The sequence below is a fragment of the Myotis davidii genome, unplaced genomic scaffold, assembly GCF_000327345.1.
Source record: "Myotis davidii unplaced genomic scaffold, ASM32734v1 scaffold425, whole genome shotgun sequence".
In the NCBI taxonomy this organism is placed as follows: domain Eukaryota; kingdom Metazoa; phylum Chordata; class Mammalia; order Chiroptera; family Vespertilionidae; genus Myotis; species Myotis davidii.
The window spans coordinates 4568937-4577655 of NW_006296413.1; the positions used below are offsets into that span (position 1 = coordinate 4568937).

Below are 8719 nucleotides of genomic sequence, written 5' to 3' on the forward strand. Positions count from 1 at the left end.
TGGCAAGGGCCTGATCTGTTTTCTTCCTCAGAGCAGCTGCTGCTGTCTGCTGGGCAGAGAGGGCTGGCTCTTCCCGAAGTAGGGCAGGGCCTCAGCCAGCAAGCCCCTCTCTTACCCTCTCCCCAACTCAGGCCTTTGTCTCTCCCACCTCCCCCCACCCCACCCCAGGAAGAGGAGATCCCCGAGCTGGAGATTGATGTGGATGAACTCCTGGACATGGAGAGTGATGATACCCGGGCTGCCAGGGTCAAGGTGAGAGGGGTGGCAGGGTCAGGTTGGGGGAGCTGGAGTGGAGGGCTGCAGGGAGGCAGTGCCAATTGGGTAAGTGAGATTCTGGGGCCAGGCCTTTTGTCTGACGCACCAGCTCTGTGGCACTGGGCCTCAGCTTCTGCCTCCAGCAGACCGGGCCCTTGCTCCTTGCCTAGTGATGGCATCCTGACCTTCGGGGTGGCCCCAGCCCCTTGGAAGTGGGCAGGGTCAACTCCAGGCCCCTGTTCCTGAGAACTCAGCTATACTTTCCCCCTGTGTCCCACTAGGAGCTGCTGGTTGACTGTTACAAACCCACTGAGGTAAGTGGTTTCCCCAGAGGGTGGGGGAGAAGAGACTGGGCTCCTGTCTTCTTGGAATGTCTTCCTAACGCCCTCCCTCTTGTCCAGGCCTTCATCTCTGGCCTGCTGGACAAGATCCGGGGCATGCAGAAGCTGAGCACACCCCAGAAGAAGTAAGGGTCCTCAACCCAGGTGAACGGTGGCTCCCACAGGACAATCGCTGCCCGCTGACCTCGTAGCAACAGCAATACCAAGGGGCCCTGCGGCCAGGCCTGGTGCCATGAGCAGGGCTCCCTGTGCCCCTCACTTAGGGGCCTCTTCCCTGCCCCTTGTTTTCCATTTTGGGGTTTTTTTATTATTATTAAACTGATGGGACTTTTTGTGTTTTTATATTGATTCTGCGACGCGGGCCCTTTAATAAAGCTAGGATATGCTTTTGGTGCCGCTAACAGGCTTGGTTGGTCTCTTTTAGGGGGACACGCTGCTCTGTAATGGTTACCAGCTCAGCTTCTCCCCAAGTGACTGTGGGCCTTCCTGAAGGCCATGTAGTCATGGTGATAGCCCAGTGTTGGCTCCCAGACCTGGAGCTAAAAGTGGCTGGGGAGCAAGGGAGGGGGGGGCACTGTTGCTGTTGGCAGCAAGGATTCTTTTTTCACTCTGGGCAAGGGCCACCATGCCACCCAAGGCCTGGCTATCTTGACCCCCCAGGCTATTGAGCCTAGATCCCAAGGTTCTGAAGCCACAAAAGGAGACGGGTACAGGATGCCGAGGAAGAGTAGAGGCTGGGACTGTGGTTTCTAAGTCTCTCGGGGCCCACAAACACACACAGGCTCATTTCATGAGCTTTAAGATTTTTTTTTTTCTTAAACAGTCTGGTCCCTGATGGGGCCTCGCCACCGGCCCTCCCCAGCTTGGCTACAGTTCTGCACGTCGCTCGATTTTGAGCAGCTCCACCTCGAACACTAGGGTTGCACCACCTGCAGCAGAGAAGTGAGGCAGAATGAGAACCAGGGCCACAGGAGAGGGGATAGGTGCAACAGATAGGAGGCAAGAAGGTATATTACCTGGGATCTTTGGGGGAGCTCCCCGCTCTCCATACCCTGTCAAAGATGCACATACAAAAAACACAAAGTGAGCTGTGGTCAGATAGAGAGGTTCTGCAGACATCCAGGCTGAAACCAGGCTTCCGCCCAGCTCAGTAACAGCCAGCAATGGAGGTGTATTGGGTGAGAGGGGGCTACAAAGGTCAGATAAAGGGCACAAGGTGGACATCAGAGCTGAGTGCCTCAAGGGTCTTGCCCTGGAATTGCTGGACACAGTTGAACTTGGAAGAGGCATGAACTGTAATGAATGGGTGGGGGAGACCAATACAGAGGCTGAACCAAGCCTTCACCCTTCCCCAAACATACCCGAACCCGAACCCACTCAGGAAGGACCTCTTACCCAGCTCTGATGGGATCACCAGCTTCCGCTTTTCCCCCTCACACATCCTGCAGGACAACACAGTCAGCATGTGGCAGCACTCAGGCTCCCTGCCCGCCCCCCCTTTCCTGGGGCTTGCCTCCCACAGTTCACCTGGACCACAGCCATGGCCCCTGACTCACCCCAGCAGCCCCTGGTCCCAGCCCTTGATGACCTGGCCCGTGCCCAGGGAGAAGACAAAGGGCTGGTTCTGGGGCAGGCTGCTGTCAAACTCCGTCCCATCTTCCAGCTTCCCCTGTGGGACCATGAGAAGGCCAATGAGGAGGTTCCTCTCTGTTAGCACCCCGCCCCCATCTACCCTCATCAAGCTGTCCCCCACAGAATTGGTGGCCATAGTCGTGGAAGGGGACAGAGCCTTAGGCAGCTCACAGTACACTGTAACTCTTTGTTGGTGCCAATCTGGGAAGTAGACAGTGAAGAGCAGGATAGAACTGTGGGAACTGGCAGAGGGGAGAAGGGACTTGCCCAAGGTCACCCACCTTGGGGGGGGGGCTGGCTCCCAAGTTGTTTTTGGCCCCCGAATCCCCACCCACGTCCAAAAGCTCCGCCTCCTCACCCACCGTGTAGTGCATGTGCAGGACATCCCCCTTGCGCGATTTGATGGGACAGTGGTCTACCCGCTTCTTGACCCCGATCTGCAGTTTCCGTTTGCCCTCGGCCCCCGCAGCCGTGGCCAGGGCACTCAGGCAGATGGACAGTACTGTCAGGACCCAGCTGAGTCTCATGTCTCTGCGGGAACAGATCCCGACCAACCAATCGACCGGGAGGGCAGGAAGGGGATGGAATACCTGCAGGTAGTAGGATTCCACACCACCGTACCTTGCCTGCCCCTGGGGATCCCCTCGTCCCGGGTCACCACCCTCTCCCCCAGGCTCCGCGGTCACACTTACCAGTCCAGGGAGAAGGGGGCTTGCCCGAGGACCCCAGCAGCGGGGGGAGGGGGTAAGGGGAGGCCACAGCAGCCAGGGCCCCGCCCCTTTGTTCACCCTCAGCCCCTCCTTCCCTCCTGGACCCCAACTCCGTTCTTCAATTCCCACCGGACCCTTTACGCAAAGTCCAGACCCTATCTGGCTGCACAGCAGTTGCCCTGACCGGGCGACACCACTCACGCCAAACCCAGTCGCCCCCTGCCCAGCACACCCACACCTCTGCCGCCGCTGCAGGGGATCGGCCTCGAGGCACCCACACATCGCCGCTGGGTGGCTCCGGGGAGCCCCGGTCCTCTGGGGAGATCCCCCAGGCCGACCCTGTACCTCCGCCCGGGGCGCCTCCCCAACTCTGAGCCCTCGGGGGTCTGCGGGGCACCCAGACTGGCCCCGTGTCGGGTGACCGTCGAGCCCGCTCAACCCACACCACCTCTCCTGGGGGAGTTCTCGGCCTCCCACGCTCCCAGGCGCGGCCACCACGGAGACCGCCCCCGCGTGGACGCCCCGGGCCATTACCTGGGTCTACCCCTGCGATTGGGTCCTTGGCCCCACCCTTTAGAGGGCGTGGTTTCGCCCCCAGCCCTGGAGCCCCACCCTCGACAGAACTAGATCCCTTTTCCTGAACTGTACCCACGCCACTCACCGGCTGAAGCCCCGCCCCCAGCGCCTGGGCCTCGACCCCCTTCGTCTCCAAACCCGAGGCTCCGCCTTCCGCCTGTTCCAGCTCCTCCTCCAAGGTCCAGGCTCCGCCCCCGACAAGTCCTAGCCCCGCCCCCAGCCCCAGAGTCCCGCCTTCCGCAGATACCAGCTCAGAGGCCCCACCCGTTTCTGTTCCACGTCCCGCCCCGACACCCGGGGCCCCGCCCCGTGCGGCGTGAGGGCCCTCCCCCTGCGGCATCCCCGGACAGCTCCCGCACCAGCCTCCAGGTTCCTCGTACCCTGCCCTCCTTGACACTCGGGACCCCGGCCTGACCCAGCCTGCCCGCGTACACCCCGGCTCCCTCAGCCCGGGCTGTGGCCCCCGCTCACCTCCTCACCGCGCCCCCGGAGTCAACTCGTCGTGCCGCCGCCTCTGCGCAGGCGCGTCATTGCAGCTACCAGCCCGGGCCACGCCGCCCGCCCTCATTGGGCCGCACGAATCCCGCCGCCACCCGCCCGCGGGGGAGGGTATCGCCCTAGCCCCGCCCTCCAGCACCACGTGACTTTCGTCACTTCCTGTAGAGCGGTAGTCCGTAAGGTTAGGTGAAAGTGACTTCCGAAAGGACCACCGGCACTTCCGGTGGAGGTGAGATTAAGGTCAGGGGGCGCGGTCCCTGGAGGGGGTCTTGAGACGCCATTTTGCGTCGCCCCGAGCCTTGCCCGCGACGTCTCTGGGGGGTCCTCGGGACCCACCGCTCCCAGTTAGTTGCTGTGGAAAGACTCGGCCTCAGAGTGAGACGGGTTTGAACTCAGGGCCCGCCGGTCACTGACCAACTCTGACCTTGAGCAAAGTTCCTGGCCTAGCGGGGTTTGGCGTCCCTGTGTCACCCACCCTGCAGGACCCACCGCCAGGCGCCGCCACAGCCGGTGCGCTCCCATCTCGCCCCCGGCGTCCAGGCTTGCCTCTGCATGTCGCCCATTGACCACCGACTCAGCCTGCAGTGATGTGGCTGTTATTTTAGGCGCCCAGTACCCAGCAAACATCTCCATTAAGTAGCGACTCCGCTGCGAGCAGGCAGCTAAACCTACCGAGTTAGAGACAGCTGATTTGAGGCCAGATCCCAGGTCAATCAGCCTATTTCATCAAATGAAAAGGAAGATAGTCACAGAGCTGACTGCAGAATTGAGGACTCAGCAAGGAGGTGGTGCCAAGCATCGTGCGTGTCCAGTAAGGCCAAGTGGACGCAGATGGTAGCCCTGGGTCTCTAACCCTCATCTCTCATCCCAATGGGGCTACGGCATTTTCACCGAGGGCATGGCTATCATGACATGAAGATACTAATCACTCAGGAACTGTCTCTTCTGGGCTAACCCCACTTTTGCCTTGGGCCCAACCAGATCGCTATCACACCCTCAAGTCCGACACCACGAGGGTGGGTGCTTCGCATTGGCCTCTCCCTGAAGGTCCTGCCTCAGCAGGGCAAAGCCATTTGTACCGAGTTGGCCTTTGGACCACCCCACTCAGCGCCAGGCAGCAGGGGAGTCTGCAGGCAGCAGGCTGGGCAGGGAGCTTGGACTGCGGCAGATAAAGGTCAGGAGAGTCCCAGCAGGGGCACCCAAGGTGAAAGGGAGGTGAAGGTGGAGAAAACTGGGGGATTGGGGTCGGGAGGCCCATCTCTCAAACCAAGCCCACCAGCCACAGACCTTTGGTGCTTCCCACTCAGGGAGGTGGGAGTGAGGTGGGGACAAGGCAGGTGCACAGCGTTAGAGTTAAGCTACAGGGGGGCAAAAAGCAGGAGACACAGTGCTGCCCAGCAGGGGAGATGGGTGTTCTTTTCTGTTATGTCAAAACATACGCAAACCTTCCTGCAGCCCAAGGCCCCAGAACACAGTGCTCATCTGCGTCCTCCATGTGCACAAGTGGGAAGCTGAGGCCCAGACAGAGGGGCGGTGACACCCAAGGTCATTCAGCAGATCTGCTTCCCGCCTCAAACTCACTGGCCATAGCAGGCCGTCTCCCTCCAGAGCAGGGGGCAGGGACTGGCAATAACATGAGTGTGAAGAACACGTGACTGGGCTCTGAGAGTGACTTGGTGTGGGGCCTTGGGCCTCATTTACTCCATCTGCACGGTGAATGGAGTACGAAGCTCTAGGCCGAGGAGGCAGTGTAACAGGCATCCATGCTTGAACCAGCCAGACAAACAGTGACACAGGCAGGGAAGCTCCGTCCATCTCTTTTATCAGGGTCGGGGGTCACAGTTCTCATACCAAAGCCCAACTCCCATTATTTGCAGAGCATCAGGGTCTTCTTAGTAAGGGAGGGAGGGGCCAGCTGTACGACGCGCACTTACACGGGGGTTAAACACCGAAACAGGACCCCACTCTCTCCCAAGCTGGTACGCGACCCCTCTTGCTGCCTCCAAGTGTCATCCAACTCTGCCCACCATGTTGGATGGTGGCCTTGCAGAGACAAGAGATGGCCAGAGAGGCCCAGGCCCGTCAGGCCCCCTCTGGAGTGTGGCCTGTGAGGCAAGTGGCCCCACTGAGTCTGAAAAGCAATGTGTCACTTTCGCAGCTTCCGGCACCTGAGGAGGAAAGGACGGGGATTCTGTTCATGCCGCCACGGCTCAGCATCTGCTCCTCTGGACCCACCCCGTTACCGGCTGCGAACCTCCTTCTTTCCTAACATTCCAAAGACACCCCAACTGGCCTCGCCCACGTGATGCCACTCGTGGCCTCACTCTTCAAGGGAGGGGTCGTGAGAAGCCCTCGACGAGAGTGAACAAGGGTCACACTATGTGCCCTGGCCTCTCAGAGCCCAGGAAGTGGGACAGATGTCTACCAGAGTGGCTTCTGGGAAGGCCCAGGGCTGCAAACTGGAAAGCTGTCTCAGGTCTACCTCAGGCAGACAGCACCTCCTCCAGGACATCTCTGACCTCTCAAGACGATGCCAGGTGCGCCTGACCACAGGCCTTGCTGGCCTCTGTGTCCTTGTGCCGGGCTCCTGCCCTGGAATGTGAGCCTTGTTTATGCTGATCCCAGTGCCAGCAGACACTTGGTAAATATTTGTTCAACCCATTCAACAGCTTCCCCTTCCCTGGCTCTTACCCCACTGGCAGGCTCACCCTGGACCTGCTCCAGGGCAGGGCCTCGATGGCTTCCCCAACAACTGCCACCCCACAACTCCTCACCTGCAGGTGTCTGGGTTGAGCTCTAAGCCCCGCCCTTGGCAACGGAAGAAGCTGCGGCGTCGGCAGCGGCAGCGGCAGGTCCTGGGGTCAGGGCGCTGGCGGCGCTGGGTACAGCGTGGGCAGAGGGGCCTGGGGCTGGAGTGGGATGGGTGATGTCAGCTTGGGAGTGTGCTCCGGGGGCAGGGCCCCAGCCCGGAACAGAGCGGGGCTGGGGGTGGTGGGGAGTGTCAGCCCTAGGAGGAGAAGCAACGTGTCTGGGGCGGGAAGAGTGTTCCCTGGAAGGAGCTGGGGGTGGGTCAGAGCACACACACGGGAGCAGAGGAAAAGGGGGGCGGGGGACACAAGTGGGAGGAAGAAGAGGGGAGTGGGCCACAGCTTCCTGACACACTCGCACAGCCCTTGCCCCACCCACACGTTGTGTCCTGGGCACTGGGCCTGGGTTCCAGCCCCACCTCAGCAGGAGCCCAAGAGACTCACCTGTCTGGCTTCACAGCACTCTCCCTTTTTTTTGGTCTGAAAGAGAGACCGACAGAAACAAGGAGGAGGAGGATCAGGAAAGCCAAGCATCCTACTCTCCTGCCCAGACCCCAGGCATGCCCGGCTCCACTCTGAAACCTGGTCCCCAGGGCGTGCCACCACGCCCACGCCCCCCACGCCTGGTCTCTGCAAGCCCAGAGGTGGGCCTGGCTGGCACCTGCATTCACACTGGCTGTGTTCTTCCAGGGACATTTCCCCCAGCTGACTGCTCGGATACCGGATCATGAGGATCTGTGTTCGGGAGAACAGGGAGAGAGAGTGAAAGAGGGAGGAAGAGAAGAAGACACTCCATGGGCAGGAGGGAGAACGGCTTGCCCACCTGCCAGGGCTCTGGCGGCCATCCCGTCAGCCCCGAGCACCAGCATCCACCCCCAGCCAGGCACACTCTACCTGCCCCAGTACCTGCATTCGGACTTGGTGCTGCCCAGTGGGCACGCATTCCAGGCCATCGTCAGGGCAGCAGCCGCCACAGCGTTGCACAGTCACACAGCTGGGTACCAGTTGTTTGGCCACAGTGCCCATGAGCTCCAAAGTTAGGGGCACCACCACCTCCCGCGGCTGGCAGGTGGCACGAGCATACACATCTATCCATGACACCACTGGGGACAGATGCATCATGGTTACGTCCCCACTGGGCTTTCTGCAGCTGCTCCCTAGTTCCCGTGTCACAGCCTCCCTGCACTGCCCCCACTTCTGCCCTCCCAACCTGTTCACCCAGAACCCAGGACCCCCACTTCCTCAGTTTCCACTGCTGTGAAATGGGCAGAAGAGTTTGCACCTTACAGAACAGCGATTAACCAAGACGATGAGCACACAGCGCACCTTCTCAGTGCTGGCCAGTGCGAAGCTGCTACTATTACCTTTCTTCTGGTGGCCGGGGGCATCAGGCTGGGAGCCGGGCGCCTGCGGGAGAGAGGAGACCTGGACCCGAGGGGCACTCTAGTTAGGGCCGCACTGTCCCCAGGGCTCTGCCCTTGCAGTCGGGAGGCTTCAACTCCTCGCTGACAATTCTCCAGATGGCTCTGTTCCCGAGTCCACTCTAGCTCTACCTGTCCCTCCTGGACGCCTGGGGCCTGCCCTGGCCATGCCCCGCCAGGCGCCAGGCGTGCTCTGCCAGCCGCGGCCTCTCTCCCCGCCTGGAGACCAGGCTTGTTCTGGAGGCCGCAGGTCAGAAGGGGGCACACTGGGCACCGAACCAGGTCGCACAGACACCGAGGCAGCTCCGCCCCCCGGCTGCGCCCAGGGAATGGGGTGGGGCAGGGGAGTGGCCCCAGGGATGGGCCGGGAGGCCAGTGGGGAGGAACACCTCCCAGGGGATGCCTGCCGGACTCCGGCGACGTCTGATCCGCGAGTACCCTCGGCCGAGGCCGCTTTTCGCCTCCCCACTGCCTCCAAC

At 61.2% G+C, this 8719-nt stretch overlaps 3 protein-coding genes across 8 annotated transcripts; 1 reads left to right on the plus strand and 2 right to left on the minus strand.

Moving 5' to 3' along the window:
• Window positions 1-6: 6 nt before the first annotated feature.
• PPP1R14B (protein phosphatase 1 regulatory inhibitor subunit 14B) lies at window positions 7-928 on the plus strand (the record flags this gene model as incomplete). Its single annotated transcript, XM_006771621.2, has 3 exons — window positions 7-252; window positions 537-569; window positions 657-928. Coding segments are annotated over 3 exons (348 nt in total), but the record flags the coding sequence as incomplete, so codon positions are not given.
• Window positions 929-1387: 459 nt separating this feature from the next.
• On the minus strand, window positions 1388-4167 carry FKBP2 (FK506 binding protein 2). 5 transcript variants are annotated; one of them, XM_006771622.2, is made up of 6 exons: window positions 3986-4167; window positions 2591-2759; window positions 2153-2265; window positions 1992-2038; window positions 1613-1648; window positions 1388-1525 (listed from the first exon to the last, which is right to left on the minus strand). In XM_006771622.2, the coding sequence occupies exons 2-6, from the start codon at window positions 2753-2755 to the stop codon at window positions 1464-1466; spliced, it is 423 nt and encodes a 140-aa protein (XP_006771685.1). In that variant the 5' UTR covers window positions 2756-2759; window positions 3986-4167; the 3' UTR covers window positions 1388-1463. The 5 variants fall into 5 exon arrangements, with proteins under 5 accessions (XP_006771685.1, XP_015424563.1, XP_006771686.1 ...); XM_015569077.1 differs by having other exon boundaries at window positions 2591-2783; window positions 3986-4079; XM_006771623.2 differs by lacking the exon at window positions 3986-4167 and adding an exon at window positions 3473-3695.
• Window positions 4168-5815: 1648 nt separating this feature from the next.
• VEGFB (vascular endothelial growth factor B) lies at window positions 5816-8686 on the minus strand. 2 transcript variants are annotated; one of them, XM_015569076.1, is made up of 6 exons: window positions 8184-8686; window positions 7726-7922; window positions 7481-7554; window positions 7264-7299; window positions 6787-6921; window positions 5816-6180 (listed from the first exon to the last, which is right to left on the minus strand). In XM_015569076.1, exons 2-6 carry the CDS (start codon window positions 7843-7845, stop codon window positions 6159-6161), a joined length of 387 nt encoding a protein of 128 aa, XP_015424562.1. In that variant the 5' UTR covers window positions 7846-7922; window positions 8184-8686; the 3' UTR covers window positions 5816-6158. The 2 variants fall into 2 exon arrangements, with proteins under 2 accessions (XP_015424562.1, XP_015424561.1); XM_015569075.1 differs by having other exon boundaries at window positions 6787-7019; window positions 8184-8684.
• Between the last annotated feature and the right edge of the window lie 33 nt (window positions 8687-8719).

Bases quoted from the DNA above. Each gene is read 5' to 3' on its own strand.
- FKBP2 (XM_006771622.2), bottom strand. From the start codon at position 2,755: ATGAGACTCAGCTGGGTCCTGACAGTACTGTCCATCTGCCTGAGTGCC. The intron at 2,266-2,590 runs GTGGGTGAGGAG...ATGGTCCCACAG, and splicing joins TCCTGCACATGCACTACACG to GGGAAGCTGGAAGATGGGAC. The intron at 1,526-1,612 runs GTAATATACCTT...TCTCTGCTGCAG, and splicing joins AGCTCCCCCAAAGATCCCAG to GTGGTGCAACCCTAGTGTTC.
- VEGFB (XM_015569075.1), bottom strand. From the start codon at position 7,845: ATGGGCACTGTGGCCAAACAACTGGTACCCAGCTGTGTGACTGTGCAA. The intron at 7,555-7,725 runs GTACTGGGGCAG...TCCCGAACACAG, and splicing joins AGCACCAAGTCCGAATGCAG to ATCCTCATGATCCGGTATCC. The intron at 7,020-7,263 runs GTGAGTCTCTTG...TTCTCCTCCTAG, and splicing joins AGTGCTGTGAAGCCAGACAG to GGCTGACACTCCCCACCACC.